The sequence below is a fragment of the Schistocerca gregaria genome, chromosome 3 (assembly GCF_023897955.1).
Source record: "Schistocerca gregaria isolate iqSchGreg1 chromosome 3, iqSchGreg1.2, whole genome shotgun sequence".
Classification (NCBI taxonomy): domain Eukaryota; kingdom Metazoa; phylum Arthropoda; class Insecta; order Orthoptera; family Acrididae; genus Schistocerca; species Schistocerca gregaria.
The window spans coordinates 592,190,776-592,207,738 of record NC_064922.1 but is presented as its reverse complement, the minus strand read 5'-3'; the positions used below and the strand labels follow the sequence as shown (position 1 = coordinate 592,207,738).

Below are 16,963 nucleotides of genomic sequence, written 5' to 3'. Positions count from 1 at the left end.
GAAACCGATTATGAAGCAAGATACACTAAAGGAGATGTCTGAAAACATTCAGCTGACGTACGGCGGGACGAATGACAACGATATATCAATGTACACTGGAAAATATCCGTGTAGTAATCTTCTACAGGCGTGGCTATATAAATGAAAAACAAAAATAAAAGTACATCATGTGAGGGAGACTACGTTACCACCTGATTTAAAATTGATTATCGTTCACATTATGTAAAAGTTTTTTTTAGCAGTGATTGCCCGATCTCTAAGGTTACTTGTAAAAATAAAAATAGTTATCGGGGTCGAACACGGGGTACAAAATTAAGAAGTCGCGACGCTGATCACTGTGCCACATTTTCGTCTGATGATATCGCGCGGTAAAAGCCATGAACAGTACCTCGAAAGCTTTGACCGTCGTTCTGTCAGGAACGGCCGAGTATCAACGGATAAGCGGATACGCGTGTTCGCTTATTTACCGCTCTTCCACTAAGTGAAGTTTTTAAGAAATCGGATTAAGGCTCTTGCCGTGTTCTCCTCGTTAGCGTGGCAACGCATTGTCAGGTGAAACATAATACCTGATAAGATCCAGTAAACGTTGAAAGAAAGAAAGAGGGAGAGAGAGAGAGAGAGAGAGAGAGACCTACCGACCCACCACCAAAAATAACTACTAGGTTTCACGTTTGCTTTCCTCGGGAACACTGACTTCATATCATGTGCACCACAGCCGTTCATTCGAAACATCTACTTCAGATGATTATTTTCGGGTTCCAAGTGGTCCTCGTCAGCAACAGTTTTTGCTCTGTGTACTAATGTATTAAGACTGCTCCTTTTTGGATTGGATGATAAGAATTCTGAGCGCTAAGACATAAATCAGTGTGCGTCAACTTAAGGTACGAAAGAAAAGGAAACGTGAACATGTTGAAAATTCACAGGATCAGCCGACGATTGTATTCCTTCCTTACTACGGCGCTACGTCCAGCAAAATAGGCCGGTCTCAGGATCTTTGGATTTATAACATGCCTTGTGAGTGAGGAAGTAGTTATAGCGGTAGGTCCATCCACACAGAGCAACAGCATACTAAGTTTCCGAAAACTGGAGAAACAGCATTTACTGCGCACAGCCTTACAAACGTAACATACTGTTCGTCGGAAAAGAAGTTTGGTTCGTGCTTCTACGTACTGGTATGTAATTAGAAGCTGTAGAAATTAAATGTGTGAGATCATCTTCATCCGTGACAGCGAATACAATCTTAGCGGTGCATAGAAGCGAGCTCTCGATATAGAAGAAGATAGATATTCGTTGCAATCTTCATCTACTGCGGGAGCAGTGGCGCCACCATCTGCGATAGCATCAGAAATGGCAGCACAGCGACGGAACGTTTCGTTGAAGAGCAGCCGCTCCCAGATGTTGTAGCGGTGGTAGTCGCGACCGTGTTGTAGGAGCCAGAAGGGTGTAGGGCAGGTGCGACTGCGTCCAGCATCCCGGATGGCGAGCACTTTTTTACCGGTAGCAGTCCAGCCGGGCCAGGTCTTCCCATCTTCACAGGTGAGCCGCGGCGCTGCCAGACTTCAGCCCCCGGCCCCCACCCCCAATCCACGCCACAGCTAACGGCGTGTGCTCTTGTGTGTTCACTCTCTCTCTGCCCGCAACGACCTTCTGCTTTCTCAAGGTCGATACCTGCAACGCAGTAAAAGTATAACTTCTCATTCATCTTGTTCAAAAGAGGGTTTTGCAACATTACTCCACAGTTACACGTTTTTCCCACAATTTCTGCCTTTGTTTTCGTTGTCACTGTGCTGTGTAAGATGCATGCTGACTTAATCGGTCACTTTTGTGTCGATCTTATTATCAAGTGTAACAACTCCGTCAACGTTCATGTTTATGACAGTGGTTCATGTTTCCTGCCACTGTTGTCAGCAAGCATTTTGCAGCCTTTGTATGTGCTCTGTGGGACTCACACATAATGCAGGGATGTCGGTATGTTTGCAGATGGGAAATGCGATGCGGATGGCGACAGCAAGTCGTCCTCTTCCCCCGGCCCAGAGGGTTCTCGGGCTGTGACACCGGGTGTCGGCGCCAGCACTGGTGTGGGCTCCGGTGACGGTGATGCCAGGCCGCCTACTCCTGCGACCAAACCTAACGCCGCTAGCGACGACAAGCCGCACCGCTTTTACTCGTCCCTATTGGGTGCAGACCTGCAGCGTGCATCCTCCACCTCTGCTAATGGTACGTTTTTAGTTCAGAGTTCAGCTGGGGGGGAGGAGGTTAAAGTTGTCTAAGACTGCAAATAAACACTCTACCTTATAGTCACATTTAAACGTTGTTGTTGTTGTTCAGCTTACATATTTAATAGAAACGTAATAATGTTGCTGTTTTTTTTATACTGTAGCTTTTTAAAAACTGGCCATCAACACTGCAATCACATGTGCACCTTCATTTCAAAACTAATAAAACATGCAATTTCGAGCATTTGGTTAAATTGTTTCTCACTAACAGGTGGAACCCAGCGCGCCCACGTACTGACACGTGCCGAACGCAAGGAATATGCTGGTGTTGCGACAGCTCCGCCACCCCCTCCACCACCGTCTGCTCCACCGTCGGAGGACTCGGTGTCGTCACCGCCACCCCCACCTCCCGGTACTGGCACTCCCAGTGCAGGTGCCGTACCAGATGCCGGTATCACCCCTACGCCACCACCGGCTGCCGCCGAGCGTGTATCGGTCATTCAGCGTGCGCCCACGTCTGCTCCCAGTACTGCTCCTGAGCTGGGCCCTGAGCAGGATGCACCAATAGACTACCACGTGCCCAAGAAGAGAGACGGGTCTGCCACAGAACAGGATACCTCCCAGGTCAGTTGGGCATTGATGATAAAAATTTTCCATCTCACAGGTTATCTTTTTGTTTTCATCAGAAATTCAGACTTGGAACAATCTACTTGAAGGGCCTTGGAGTCTCATAGCATTACAAATAAAATACTCTTTTTATGTTTCCTATCATTCCTCAGTTTCATAATTTTATTACTCTGTGCTGCTCAACTGTTACCTATAGTTGAAAACTTTGTGTCTACGGCATGTTAGTAGTAATGCTTTGTAGTCAGTTGTATTGGCAGTTTTATCTTAACCTCAAGTCCACAGGGGTGCTAACGAAGAATGAGGTGTTGGAAACAGATCATAATTTGCATGTGTGTTGAATGTAGTATCTGTTTGTTAAGAATCTGGTTTCACATTACAAATTTTACAGGTGTCAAAATACATTGTTGTCCTAGCATAAACTTGGAAATTTTATGAATTAATATTAATAAAAAACGTAATCTTAAATATCAGTATTTCATAACGTAAAATGGGTACATGTTTTTGCAGGAAGTGTGAGATGTTCAGGCTAGGTTAAAAAAGCAATTCAGGCCTATGTGGCTGGTTGTTAGTAAATTTAATTTTCACAAATATCTGTATTTCTAAGAACCTAACTACTCTGCCTTGAGCCCTTGCAGTTCTTAGTGCCTCGACTGTATATTGAAGAGCTTTATGCACTTAGTCAAATTTTTTAGTCACTGTGACCTTGTATCTCCATAGTTGTCAGCTTGTTTATAGAAAGATAGTGACAACAGTTGTGATGACCATACTACTTAAAATTGGCTTGGAACAAATCTGGCAAAAGCTCATGGACATCATAAGCTTGATGCAACTGAAATCCTAAAACATGTTTTTGATGTAGAGAAAGCTGAGTGGGGAATGTAGTGTATATAGAGAACAATTTAAAGCTGGCTACTTATGTGCACTGCACCAAAGATAAAGAACTGCTTCTGCTACATCCCTACTTCCTATTAAAATGCCACATTTAGCTAGTAAGCTGTTTCACAAATGAGAAGGAATTGGAATAATTAGACTACTGTTATCAAATCAACAAACAATATTTTCCCTATAGCATTGTAGTCAGTACAGATTGACATGTAGTGTAAGAATTCTGGTAGCTACATGACAATATATTTTGGTAACAAAGTAAAATGTAGTTTCCTGGCAAATGGGAAATCCATTGTCACATCGAAATCCGTACTGCTGCATTGTTTTGTTAGGCCAAGCAAAGCCAACAAAATTGGAGGAACATCTGCACTTCAAAAGTGCTACTTAAAGATGAAGTGTGAAATAGCAGATTTGATTACTGTAGTGGCTATAGATAAAAGTATTACAATAATTGTTAAACATGGTAACTGTTATTGCACATTTCTGTGTAAATATATTTTATATCAGGTATACAAAGTTCAGTACATTAAAATTGAAGTTACCCTAATACTCATATAACATAATGACAAGAGTGCACTTTCCACAGATCGACGACAGGAGGGCTCGACCACGCTTCCAGTTGTTCAAAGTGGGAGGCAGGTTACCACCTCTTCCCATTCAGCACCTCCTGGCTCGCCACGGTGCAGGAACTCCACGCACAGCAGCTGCTGGACACGGTCATAGCAGTAGCCGTGGTAGTGGTGGTGGTGGCAGCAGTGGAGGCAGTGGGAGTTCATCTGGAAGTGGCTCCTCAGGAGGCAGTCTCGGTGGCTACTCAGGTGGTGGTGGTCTCGGAGGTGGTGGAGGTGGGGTTTTGGGTGGTGGCGGAGGAGGTGGTGGATCGATGAACCCAGGAGGTGGAGGTGGTGGCCATCGTGGTGGTTCCAATATGTATGGACCCAACAGTCCTCCTACAGGTAACTGAAATTTCAACTATCATTGAACATTTTGAGACATTTCTATTGTTGGCTAGGATATTGTCAGTTAGTAAATTCTTTCAATTTTGTATTTCTGTAGACGTAATTTCTTTTAATCTAACATTTTCTGTGGAGATAGAATAAGTTTCTATAACTATCTGTTTGACTGAAATGGAAATAACTTTCAGAACCCTCACAAATTTTCACTGTTAGAAGAGTGAAGTCTGCAGTGTTTCTTTTTAATTTATTTACATTACATGGCTCTTACTGCAAGTGAAATCTTGAGAATTCCAATCAAAGATAGTTAGATTAACTGAACAATGCAAAAACCCTTCAGAGGAGGAGGAAAGTTCGTAGTATTGCTGTGACCTGATGTTACAAAGAGTTTTGTTGTTTCAGTATTGCCAACTGTAAATTAGTTTAATATCCACAAAAATAACTTATAGAACATATAAAAATAAAAAAATGTTATAATTTGATGATTTAAATTCTCTGTATCCATTATTTGCACGAGACTGAGGTATTTTGTTAAATTTTAGGTTCACTTCCTCCATTCTACGAGAGCCTGAAAGCTGGTAGCCTTGGTGGTGGTGCAGGAAGCAATGGTAATGGCTTGGGAGGCGTATTTGCTCAGCATTATGCAAATTACTCTTTGCTAGGTCCACTTGCAATGGACTGTGACACTGGGCAACACCACCACCAACAGCAACAACAGCAGGACATATACAATCAGCAGAAGCAATACTCTCTCCTTCAGAATGTATGTGAATCATATGGCATATCTTTCAAAGAGGAGGAGGAGGATGAACTGAGCGAGTATGTTGCAGCAGCAGTGGCTGCGCAACAGCAAGAGCAGCAACAGCAGCAGCAGCAGCAACAGCAGCAGCAAAATCAACGCCAGCAAGTGGTTCCTAAAGTCGAGGGCAGTGTCTTGCCTCCTGTTCATCTGCTTGGTGCCCCTCAGCATACATACAATATGTTCAGGTACATAAAATTCAAAGTTTTGTTTCATGGTGTATTCTGACATATCTACATGTAAATGTAGTAAAACACTTAATCCATGGGACTTACTTAATTCTTACAGTGTGGATACAGCTGCTGCAGCTGCAGCAGACCAGATGGTGGTGGACATGGTGTCGGGAAGTGTTGTCGATCCCCTGCCCTTCACAGCAACATTAGCATTTGCAAGCCCTGCACATGACCACAATGCTCTCATTGCTTCTCTCTCTGACGATCTCTTCCTTCAACGGATGTCTTCGCCAGAAGCAGATGATACAGATGCTGCCATGGAGAGCACAGGAAATGCTGATGCAAATGGCCTACTGGATGATGACAGCCAAGGTATACATTACAATGGTGAATTATTAATAAGTCTGTTTCTAATGAGTAAACAAGTTGCAATGTAGTTGTCAAATAATTGCACTCTTATATAATAACAGGCCAAATACTTTGACTGGTTGAACTTTGCTAGAGTATATTGAAAGGTGTGAAAATTTCACCCCACTAGTCTATTCTGGCAATTATTAATGTTTGTCTTTGCAAGGATAAGAAAATATTTGTAGCTGGTTGCAGATCAATGTCTTAAAATATAACACGCGTGCCTGACAATGAATTTTTCAGTCTTTAAACACTCTATAATAAAGTGACTCTTATGAAATTAAAACAGTGATGCAGACATAGCATAAGTAGTCAGCTATATCATTGGCACAGTTTTAGTAGGTAGAATAAACTGAATCTACTTACTTCTCTACTTAACTTTATATGTATAGATGTAAAGCCTATTTAAAAGATCATCTATCCTCTCAGCCATCTATGTACAAACTATTGTGCAGAACAGATTTCAATCCAGACTTATCAGAAGAATCGTTCAAGCTTTTTGTTTGCTTTAAAATCGATGTATATATTTTTGCAGGTCAGCGGGATGTCAGTGGCAACAGCAGCAATACGAACATTCCACCACCAGTCGAACCAAGTGTAGATCCATTTCCAGAACATTGTCAGAATGTACTTGGCCTTTCTACGTCTGCAGGTAAGAATGCTATGGCGACAGTCTTTCTATAACTTAAGTCACTGCTTTCACATATTTATATATTTTGTCATAAAACTGATAGATACAGTGTCCCAAGTACGGGAATACAGCAGAGTCCCGATAATCCGAACCCCAGTAATCCGAATGTTCGGTAAATCTGAAAATGAGAAATTTTAGTCTAAATATGGAAAACTGTGCAGTAAACTGCTGTACATACACACTATTTTAATTTACACAGTACAGTAAACATGTATTACAAAAACTGACAAACTTACTAAAATACAGCAGACATTTTATCCCTACTTTTTAGATGACAAACTCGTTTTTTGGCATAATGAAGACAGTCCGTTATGATGCATAGTTGCGCCATCGTTGCGTAAACATCAAATCAGAAGGTGTAGCAGTGAGCTGTTGCTCCAAACAATGTAGCATGAGGTCAGGGGCTTCTGCTGTGTCACTGTGTGGCACCAGCTCTCCTTTGTCGCTTTCAGGTTCATTGTCACTTCCGTCACAGCAGTCAGCTTCTTCCTAGTCTTGAGACACGGCAGCAACTAAAACAGCATCAGTAAGGTTTTCCACACACGTCCCATCCACTGCCATCTGCCCATCTACATCTCCTTCACTAGCTTCTTCACAACCAGCGATTTTTTGTATAACTTGTAGTAGATTTTCCTCTTCATTTTCAACTAGGTTGTCCTGAAATTCAAGAGATGTCCATAGTTTTCTCCACGATTCTCTGAGTATTTTCTAAAATACTCTGCCATGCCCTCAGTGGCCCAGTAAACATCCTTCACACTGGTCTTTTTTATTTTGTCCACTAAAGGAATGCTATCCTCTTGGATCAGCATTCTTAAAATTTGTTTTCTGTAAATCAGTTTTAATGTCGGCAGTACACCCTGGTCCATCGGCTGTAGAATTTGTGTAACATTCGGCTGCAAAAACTTCTCCACAATTTCTCCATCACATAATTCCTCAGTGCTTGAGTGATATGGGTCGTTGTCAGGATTGCATGAGAAGACAAATGATTTCCCATAGAAAACATTCAAACAGAGGTAACTAACAGGCCGTGAAACCTTTCTTTGAACAGCATACTATCCATCCATGCTTTTTCTGGTTGCGATATTATACTAGCAAAGCTCTGGGCCTAGCAGATTTGCCTATCAGCATTAAAGGCAGCTTGTGATTACCAGCAGCACTGCTGCACGCTAATAAAGTCAAGTTATCGTTCCACATTTTAAAATGACAAGCATGGTCTTCTGCTTTTGATGTCGGGCTTCTTGTTGGCAATGCCCTAAAATTAAGGCCAGTCTAGGTAGTGTAATAAATTTGTTGGGAGAATACTTGCCCTCTCTTATCATTTTTTCGAACTTGCCCAAGTCAGAAGAAAGCTTCTCTGCAGTAATTGTTAGCTGACAGATTCCATGACAGTGTTTTGAATCCGTCCAACCCGTAGTAGCACTAAAAGACTTGCCACCATTCGTTAGCTTGTTCAGGTAAACAGCCTTCTCCTGAACCAGTGTTGCACTGAAAAGAGTTCCCCTTTCTCTTTCCTGTGTAAACCAAAGGAAAAGAGCTTTGTCCACTTTATTGTACTGAGACTGTTTAAAAGTCTGCCGAGTTTTGAGTGTTTTTTTTTCCCCCAAAGGTATTGCTTTATCTACACTCAGTTCCATTGCCAGTTTAGATACATTCTCACCATTGTCTATCTGCTTCAAAGCAGTCACTTTTTCTTTGAGTGTTTATGCTGTATGATTCTGTTTACTCATGACGAAAATACATATGCCACTACACCTGAACAAATACAATAAAACTGTAATGCATGCCAGCAATTGATAACAAACATAACAAAGTGCTTTGTGAGCCAGCTGGCAGTGCACTAACTTCAGGCATTAAAAGGTCTCAACTATGCACAACAACAAGGGAAGGAAGTGAGAGTGAGCCTTTGTTGCCACACTTGCTTCCATTTGTTGTTGTGATATACCCACTTATCTGCTTGATATACTCCAATCTAGAGACTCGTCACTGTAATTTCGGCTAATCTGGACAATTCAATAATCCGAACAAGGTCCGGTCCCCATTAGTTTGGATTAATGGGACTCTACTGTGTGTTTTATATGTATCAAATGTGTCTTGTGGCTGCAGATTAAATTAATAGAAGAAAGAGAGCAACATGCCTAGGTTTTTACTTTATGCCAAGGTTTGTTTGGGCTTTCATCCATCTTAAAATGGACTAACACAGTTAAGATTTTGCAGTAAGAGTATACAGATGTCATTTTGAATGCTGCAGCTGTTCATTATTTTCTGTCTGGTAGCACATTGTTAGATATAGTGTATAACACACACTTTTACGCACAGTGATCAATTATTATGCATCATTATTTCCCATGCTGCTTAGTGAAAATAGTTTTCTTATGAATAACATTTTACTTAGACTCTGAGAAACAGCCAGCTTTACCGGGCTTGGGAGAATTACAGGTAGCTTGAGAAACACCCATAACACTGCACCATTACACATATTTATATTTAGATACTTAGGTTTCATCACAGCTCAGTTATGTAACAAAATACAACTTTTTCAGCTAACAACAATGGACAGCGCAGTTTTGACACTTCACGTAATTTTGCGGCACCCTCTCAATTTGGAAAGAATGGTGTTTCATCCTCCTCCTATGGAAATGGAGAAAACAATGCCTCTGGAAACAATGTTGGCTATAGTCCTCTCCCAAAGGAACGTGCAGAGTTGGCACTACATATATCATCATCAGCTTCCCCTCCAACAGATGCTACTTCTCCAGCCCCAGATGCTGTACCTCATATGCAGCAACTGCAGATACAGGTATGAATTTCCATTGTACTTTGTACTTTCTTGCCACTCAGTGCCATGCTATGTGGTGAGCAGCAGCATTATCTCCTCTTCCTGTTCTTGTTCACTCCCAGATTTTCCACTTCTTTTGCGAAAACTATTTCATAAAATCTTGAAAGGTCCTAGCATTGTAATAAGTGCACAAAGAAAAAAAAAGTCCAAAATGAAATTATAATAAACTAAAACAAATACTAGCTTTCCAATTATCAGCAGACATGCACTTAAATAAAAGGCGATGTCAGCATCACCCTATTTAGCTGAAGAGAAGCAAGTTGAAGGAAATGTGAATGCAGGTAGTAAATGGAGGGAATCCTGACTGTGAGGAGAGAGATGAAAATCAATAAGTACTGTGCTATAGAATAATTGTCATATTATTTTACTTCAGCATCTCTAAGTTCTTATCTGTAAACTCTACAGTGAACACTGAATGCTTTTGCAGTGAAAATTATTTAACCAATTAGGTTTTTTTAGATCACCATATGGATAAAACATTAAGTATAAATGAATAATTGAGATCAGTGGAAATGTGAAGTAAAACCAATAGAATCTTGTTAAGGGTATAAGTGGTTCTACCTGAGAGAAAGAACTTTGTAATTCTTCAATACTAGCAAATTCAGTAATGCTTTGCAATTGTTAAATAGATATTTGAACTGGATTTTCCTTGTAATCTCGTTCTGCCCACTCGTTTATCTCCCACTCCCCATCCCCACCCATCTCTTTCTGTCCATCTTCTCATTGCCCCTCTCTGTCCGTTTGCTCCCACCTCCTCTGTCCGTTTGCTCCCACCTCCTCTGTCCGTTTGCTCCCACCTCCTCTGTCCGTTTGCTCCCACCTCCTCTGTCCGTTTGCTCCCACCTCCTCTGTCCGTTTGCTCCCACCTCCTCTGTCCGTTTGCTCCCACCTCCTCTGTCCGTTTGCTCCCACCTCCTCTGTCCGTTTGCTCCCACCTCCTCTGTCCGTTTGCTCCCACCTCCTCTGTCCGTTTGCTCCCACCTCCTCTGTCCGTTTGCTCCCACCTCCTCTGTCCGTTTGCTCCCACCTCCTCTGTCCGTTTGCTCCCACCTCCTCTGTCCGTTTGCTCCCACCTCCTCTGTCCGTTTGCTCCCACCTCCTCTGTCCGTTTGCTCCCACCTCCTCTGTCCGTTTGCTCTTATATCCCTCTCTGTGACCTTGAGTATTGTTTATTGTTGTTGCAAATTCCATAGTTGTTTTCTAATCATAAACCAATAATCCATAAATTCAACTAGCCTGTCTTCTATGAAAACAGAGTGCAAGAAAGTAAACACAACAGCACATTTTCACAGCAGAGCACTCCATATCATATTCTTTCTTGCAGTCAGTTTTAACAGAAAACCTGTACATATTTCAAAGAAATATATAGCCTTTGTTCGTCTGAATGTTTATTATAGTATGGTGTGAAATTTGAAGTAAATAAATAATTTACAGAGATTTTTTGGTAACTATTGTAATTGATGACTTATCTTTATACAGTTGCATAGATGAGAAGTACGCCAAAGGCAATAAGTTTAGATCTGAAAAAGACACAAAACATCTATGAAAGCCAGTCCACTGCATCCCCCCCCCCCCCCTCCATCTTTCTCGGGTTTCCATACCTTTCTTGCTAAATGATGTGTATAGCTAAATCAACAATCACAACTACATAGAAGAAACCTGACAAATCGCTACATTACCTTTCTTTCTTTCTTTTTAAAGAAACAGAACATATTTTATAAATGAGGCACAAATTAACTAACTCCAACCAGTACAAGCAACAGTGTTCAGTGATCTTTTCTTTCCCCCATGTCCATCCTACCTACATATTATAGTAAATAGGTGTTAATATCATGTCTTTAGATTGTTTCACATTATTCTTATTTCTTTTCTTAAAGTTCTAAGTATCAAATCAAATAACATTAATTTTTCATCAGTTAATAAAAAGAATTTTTTAAAATATTTTTACAGGTGCAGATGTCGCAACAACAGCACATGGTCCAGCAGCATTCATCAGCTAGCTCACAGCTACAGCTGTCACCAGGGCTTTCATCCTTCACAGCTGGTGGAGGCCTAGAGTTGCATTCACCTGGGGCAGTTTCACTTCCATCACCTGCCTCCTGCAGCCTTGATGGAGCCGGCTCGGGACCTGGTTCTCTATCACCTCCTGCTTCAATTTCTGGAGGACCGAGTCGCAGAACGGCAAGCAGCTCAGATGCAAATACTGTACAGACAGACATCAGCAACATACCATCATTGCAAGTTCGTGTTAACATCTTGCAGCAAAGGGTAATAATTTTATTCTTTGCATTCTGGTTCTCCATTTTCATTCCTGTTTTTGTGATAGTAATGAGGTTCTTCCTTACAGCTTGGTTTACCTGTGGAGGTGCCATTGGAGTTTGTCAATGGTGGTCACGGAATCAAAAACCCATTGGCAAACCATGAAATGACACCTGCAGTGCCTGGAGGAAGACCATCTTCGAGGGCAGCCCATGTTGCAAATGATTCTGTGGAACGTCCTTCAGCCAATCCTGATGATCCTACACGCTTTACATGTCGTATTTGCGCCAAAACCTTCAGTCTGCAGAGACTTCTCAATAGGCATATGAAGTGTCACAGTGATGTAAAACGCTACCTTTGCACTTTTTGTGGAAAAGGGTTTAATGACACATTTGACTTGAAGCGACATACCAGGACACATACAGGTGTGTGTACATATTTGTCACATTCTTATTAAAATGGCACTGTTTGAAAAGATACAGATGCATTTTAATTAAAATTTCTCAGAAGACAAGTGAGAGTCTGCTTTTCAAAATATGACTGTCATCTGTTATATTTTGAGTTAATGACCATTCACTCAACATAATTTTACCTGTTGAGTCAGATGTTTAAAGTTGTTTCAAAAAGGACAAATATTTTATGCATTGGTTTGTTTCACTGGTGACAGAGAGCACGCAGTAATAACAACCAAAAAGATATGTAAGATGAATCGTGGAACAGTATTGAGATTAATAATAAAGTCTAATAGAATGTGTTTTCATGCCTAGGTATTATGTTGGACAAACTCTCATTATAGTCTTTTGTTGTAGGTGTTCGGCCATATAAATGCAACCTGTGTGAAAAATCCTTCACACAGCGGTGTTCTCTAGAATCTCATTGCCTCAAGGTCCATGGGGTCCAGCATCAGTATGCTTACAAGGAAAGGAGAACAAAGGTAACTAAAGTTTCCATTACTGATGCAGTAACAATGGTTTATTAAGAAAAAGGGATCGGTGGGAAAGTAACTAGCGGTTTTCCAAGAATTTCTGAGCATTGGAGATAAAAATTTCATTTTATCACACATTTTCATGGAGATTTTTATTGCCCTGTGATAATCACCATTTTCTTTTAATCTTTCAGTTTATAATTTTTTACATTATATTTCTAATTCAGAAAACCATTTTTCAGATGTACGTGTGTGAGGAATGTGGTCACACAACCAGTGAACCTGAAGTTCATTACCTGCACTTGAAAGACAACCATCCATACAGCCCAGCACTTCTGAAATTTTATGACAAACGTCATTTCAAGTTTACAAATGCAAACTTTGCCAACATGCTTCTGCAAGTGCGATCATAGAGCATCCTTAAGTGTGACTTCATGACAAGCTTAATAACAGCTGAAGCAACATACGTGTGTGTGTGTGTGTGTGTGTGTGTGTGTGTGTGTGTGTGTGTTTCTGTTATGAATCTGCCTTGCTGTCATTATGCTGAAGTTAACAGTTAACCAAAGACAACAGACCTTTTCGGAAAGTGGGTAGGAATCTCAGTGAACAGTGAAACTTTAGAGCAAAGGCACAGTTGTGCATATAAATGTGGACTTGGTGGTAACCATTCATTGCGACTCTGTACTTGCAATTGGCATCAACTAGCTGACTGTTGTTCTAAAGTACAGTATTGCTTTGAGAGTTTGTATTTTGTCTAAATATCAACTGGCTTTTTTTAAAAATGTCTTTTAGATCACTAATCAGTTTTATGTTGACCTTTCTTTTAGATTTTTATAACAGGAAGTAAGGGGGTTGTGCATTAAAGGCCTATTGGTAATCAGACATTATGTAAACTCTTTGTTATATGTTAAAATGTTTCAAAATTTAGCATACTTCAGTATTTAAAGTATTTGTTATGTAGTACAATCTTATAAGGTGGTATTGAACTCATATTTTGTCATCTAGTGGGATTGTTAGTGTATATCTATTGTGATAAAAGTTGTTAGTGTACAGAAGGCATTGAGAGTAGCAGTTCCAAAATCAGTTTCAGAGCTCTAGATAGTTTGTATGACCATATGTGCAATACAATTCATTTTCCACAACCAGAAGAATGGAAAAATTATTTTTTTGTAATATCTGGACTGTTGCAACAATCTTACCAGGAAAGTGGATGTACTGAATACTATTTGTATGTAGACTATATTTTTAATTACAGACTTTAACAGTATGTACCTGTGATATATATATTACATTAATATTTGTGATAAGTACAATTGAAAATAATAGATATTTAATGAAAGAGAAGACACTACATGTTGTGCTGTTTTTGGTGCAGTTATTTGTTGTCTTGTTGAAATGTTGTATCTAATAATATAATTGAAAAACATTGCGTGTTCCAGACTGTTCATTACTAAAGTGAAAAGTAAACTTCACTATTAAAGAAGACTTGAACTTGTGAGTTGACATTGTTCATTCACAATTAGGATACATGTGGCTGAGGGATGGTTACTTGTAAATAATGGGCTGGTATTTGGTTGTGTAGGTCTGTATAAACAGTTTCCTGTGTGGTGTGTAGCTGCAGATATGATAATCACACTATCAAGTATTCACATTTTTGCAAACAAAATGTGTAATAAAATACATTTCTGAATTTGTCGTAAAAGTTCTCTATTCTTAGTGATAGTACATTTTGTTATAGAAATGTTGTTGAGGGGGCAAAACTGGAAAGAAAGTACTCAGTTTATTACACCTTAAGAAGTTTCTTCTTCTATATGATTTGGCTTCATCCACCACAGAATGATTATAACAGAGCCAGGTTGCAACAGAAGTCTTCCAGACTATCTAAATTCTACACTATCTTAAAGGAAGCATAAAATATGGGTTGTACGCACTTGTAAAAGTAAACTGTAATCATAATATATACTTGGTATCATTTCTTAAAACAAAGAAAGAAATGGATTTTAGGATCAAATGTTCACATTTCAGGGGAAGGATATATATCATACATGTATTCATTAAACTGTACAGGGTTATATCTGAATCTGTATTACAAAGCAGACTGATATCATGACACATACAGTTCCTGGGTAGAAGCAAATACATCCACGAGTAGGTGGAAATAGTCTGTTTTGCCTTTACATTACCTCATTCTTTCTCATTACGTCAGTGAAAATGTGCATGGAAAATCAATTACTTGATGAAGCAAAAAACTTATAGCAAAACTTAAAGGTTCAAGCACATTGATACTGATGTGTGTTGTGGTTTCTTTCATTCTGGAAAGCTACATACTAAAAAGGTGAACAGTTTTGTATGGATATGCAATTTTTGTGTATCAGAAAAGTACATGTTTTGTGAAATTCAGTACAGGTAATAAAATTGTAACAAATGTCTGTATAAAAATCACAGGCTTATTGCAACATGATAAAAAAATTAAAATACACACTACAGTCCATTTGAATGAAAAGTGGCTTGTCAACTGTGTCGTTTGCATGCAACAGTTATGGTAAAATGTAACTACGACATATGTGCTGATTTGAGTAATTTTTTGACATGTGAGCAACGGCTGTAGTCAAAACTGAAATTATGTTCTTAATTTATTTCAGTGGGGAAATATATTCATAAAAATACATCCAAAGCTGAAACCTGCAGAAAAGCATTGCAAATATTATAAGTAGTGTAAATTTCAGTGCTTGTATTTATTACTTAATTAAAGGATTGTTAACAAATTACTCTTGTTCAACACTTACTTGGAAGGCTAGGCTTGTTTAAATATGTGTAGTTGCTCCATGCAGATTTACTTTCAGAAAGTTAACTGCAGTATCTTTAAGCAGCATTTATAAAAGAGAAATGTGTATGTATAGCCCCTAAAGTTCTAATGCTGTTTTTTTCTGACAAAATGGCCAATTTAGAATATGTAACTTGTACCAGTCAAGGTATCTTCTACCACCAACTACTTTTGTTTCATAATGCAGTTTTCCACCTACTTACATAATTTTGTACTAAAAGTAATTTCTGTTATCTCTGTGATTTCTAGTTTATATTTCATTTGCCTTTCCACCTTCCTATATGCTCTAATGGGTGTGACTATTTAATTACATTGGTTATGAAGAGAGCTTCTGACAACATCAATTTAAATTCAACAATTGCAGGTCAATGCAAATATCTGGACATTTTAAAGTAAACCTGTAATACTGGCTGAATTCAAATTGCTTGTTTTTAATCATTATTAACACCAGATTTCCTTCTGGCATGGTCTCAAGGTAGCCAGAACATTAGATACAGGAAAAAGTCCTAAGTTTTTTAAAGACTGCTCTAAACTTAATCTGACTGTACCAGTATTAAAACTGAAATTTTACTGTAACAGGGCATAATTATTCTGCATTTTCGCTTCCTTGGGCACTCGGTAACTATTGATGTAAAATGTTGCATTGTCTGTCTGTGATGTGCAGTTTGTGTTCAGTATTTTAACAAAATTGCAAAAGTGGTACAGTTACCCCATTCACTGTAGTGAAAGGAAACGATTATAAATAGCATGAATAAAACATTCAGAGAGAATTTACAAGGACAATAGCACCAAGAGATTATGCGTATTTGCCGTGTAGTATCACAGTATCTTATCCGGAAGAATGGACACTATCTAAATTCAGATGCTTAGCTGCAATAAAGAACAAAGGTTTATAGTGACACAAATTTTCAAGTTATCACCAAAAAGTTGTACACAATCAATGGAAATAAATAGTTTGAAAATGATAAGAAACATTGTTAAATTCAGATCGTTGTCCATAAAATTCAAGGACTTTGTCTAAGAGTAGCTGAAAACAGTGGGACAAAGAATGGACCATCAAAATTAGATTTTTAGGCTTGCTTGGACAAAAGTTTAGCAAATCGACTGTCGGAAGGATCACAAAAACACTGTTTCTAAAAATCAGAAGTTCTTCAATTACGTACAGTATTAAAACCATCTGCTGACTTACAGCACATCCCTTGTTACTTTCGGAACCATTTAAGGAGTTGGTGTGTTTCCTGAAGGGCTGAAGTGAGCAATGGTAACACCTAGTTATAAAAGTGGAAATAAGCAAGTGACCTCTAATATAAAACCATCTGTCCCCTCTGTTATTTCTTAGGTAATTTAAAAGTGTAATCTTCCACAGA

At 39.3% G+C, this 16,963-nt stretch overlaps 1 protein-coding gene across 2 annotated transcripts in view; it reads left to right on the top strand.

Moving 5' to 3' along the window:
- Positions 1-16,172, top strand: part of LOC126354213 (transcriptional regulator ovo-like) — a 120,219-nt gene extending 104,047 nt beyond the window's left edge. The window contains exons 2-12 of one of the 2 annotated variants that reach the window (XM_050003680.1): positions 1,981-2,217; positions 2,488-2,840; positions 4,315-4,684; positions 5,224-5,668; positions 5,769-6,025; positions 6,597-6,713; positions 9,293-9,549; positions 11,539-11,856; positions 11,936-12,272; positions 12,657-12,781; positions 13,015-16,172. In XM_050003680.1, the coding sequence (XP_049859637.1) occupies positions 1,981-2,217; positions 2,488-2,840; positions 4,315-4,684; positions 5,224-5,668; positions 5,769-6,025; positions 6,597-6,713; positions 9,293-9,549; positions 11,539-11,856; positions 11,936-12,272; positions 12,657-12,781; positions 13,015-13,185 (2,987 nt within the window). In that variant the 3' untranslated portion in view covers positions 13,186-16,172. The remainder of the gene's footprint in view (positions 1-1,980; positions 2,218-2,487; positions 2,841-4,314; positions 4,685-5,223; positions 5,669-5,768; positions 6,026-6,596; positions 6,714-9,292; positions 9,550-11,538; positions 11,857-11,935; positions 12,273-12,656; positions 12,782-13,014) is intronic. The other variant, XM_050003681.1, reaches the window with a different exon arrangement.
- Positions 16,173-16,963: the final 791 nt, after the last annotated feature.